Source organism: Buceros rhinoceros, unplaced genomic scaffold, assembly GCF_000710305.1.
Source record: "Buceros rhinoceros silvestris isolate BGI_N320 unplaced genomic scaffold, ASM71030v1 scaffold28453, whole genome shotgun sequence".
Classification (NCBI taxonomy): domain Eukaryota; kingdom Metazoa; phylum Chordata; class Aves; order Bucerotiformes; family Bucerotidae; genus Buceros; species Buceros rhinoceros.
Window position 1 is genome coordinate 6,971 of NW_010404638.1, and position 632 is coordinate 7,602.

The 632-nt window shown below is 62.7% G+C and overlaps 1 protein-coding gene across 1 annotated transcript in view; it reads right to left on the reverse strand.

Moving 5' to 3' along the window:
• Positions 1-632, reverse strand: part of SYTL4 (synaptotagmin-like 4) — a gene marked incomplete at its 5' end in the record, with an annotated part of 6,936 nt that overhangs the window by 3,767 nt on the left and 2,537 nt on the right. The window contains 2 exons of the mRNA XM_010133458.1: positions 38-216; positions 546-629. Coding sequence (XP_010131760.1) covers positions 38-216; positions 546-629 — 263 coding nt within the window. The remainder of the gene's footprint in view (positions 1-37; positions 217-545; positions 630-632) is intronic.

Below are 632 nucleotides of genomic sequence, written 5' to 3' on the forward strand. Positions count from 1 at the left end.
CCACCAGCCATCCCCACCCCCCCCCGCCAGCTCTCACGGATTGGAGCGCTTCTTGCCCTCGTCCCCGTAGGCCAGCTGGCGACACTCCTTCACATGAATGAACAAGGTCTGCGTCTTCTGCTCGTAGCTCAGGGAGAAGGAGATTCCTCCGGTGACTGAAACGTTGCCGAAGTCACCGGCTTCGCTGTAAATGCTGACCATGCTCCCCAGCGTGCTCTGGAAGACACGGCGGGGCTGGGCTGGGGCAGCGTCACTTGATGGTCCCTCTTCATCCTTAGCAAGGCCCCATAGCTTCTCTGCTCCCCCCTCACCCCTCCAAGGCTGGGAATGGCCGCTGAGGGCCCTCCGCCCACGAGCAGGCTCTCTGGCAGAGAGCTGGGTCTCTGCATTTCGATTCCCTTCAAGAGGAGGAAGCCCCACGCCCCAAGCTCTTGCCCATGCACTCCAGGAGCTGCCCGCCCTGTCTCCCTCCATCCCACCCAACCCGTTGGTGCTGCCCTTCTTCCTGCAGCAGAGCAGAACACGGCCACCTTGTGAGGACTCACCGAGGAGGTGCCACTGCGCATGCTGCTCCGGGCCACCCTCTGGCGATGGATCTCCACCAAGTTATCGATGTCCTCCTCCTCCTCCTC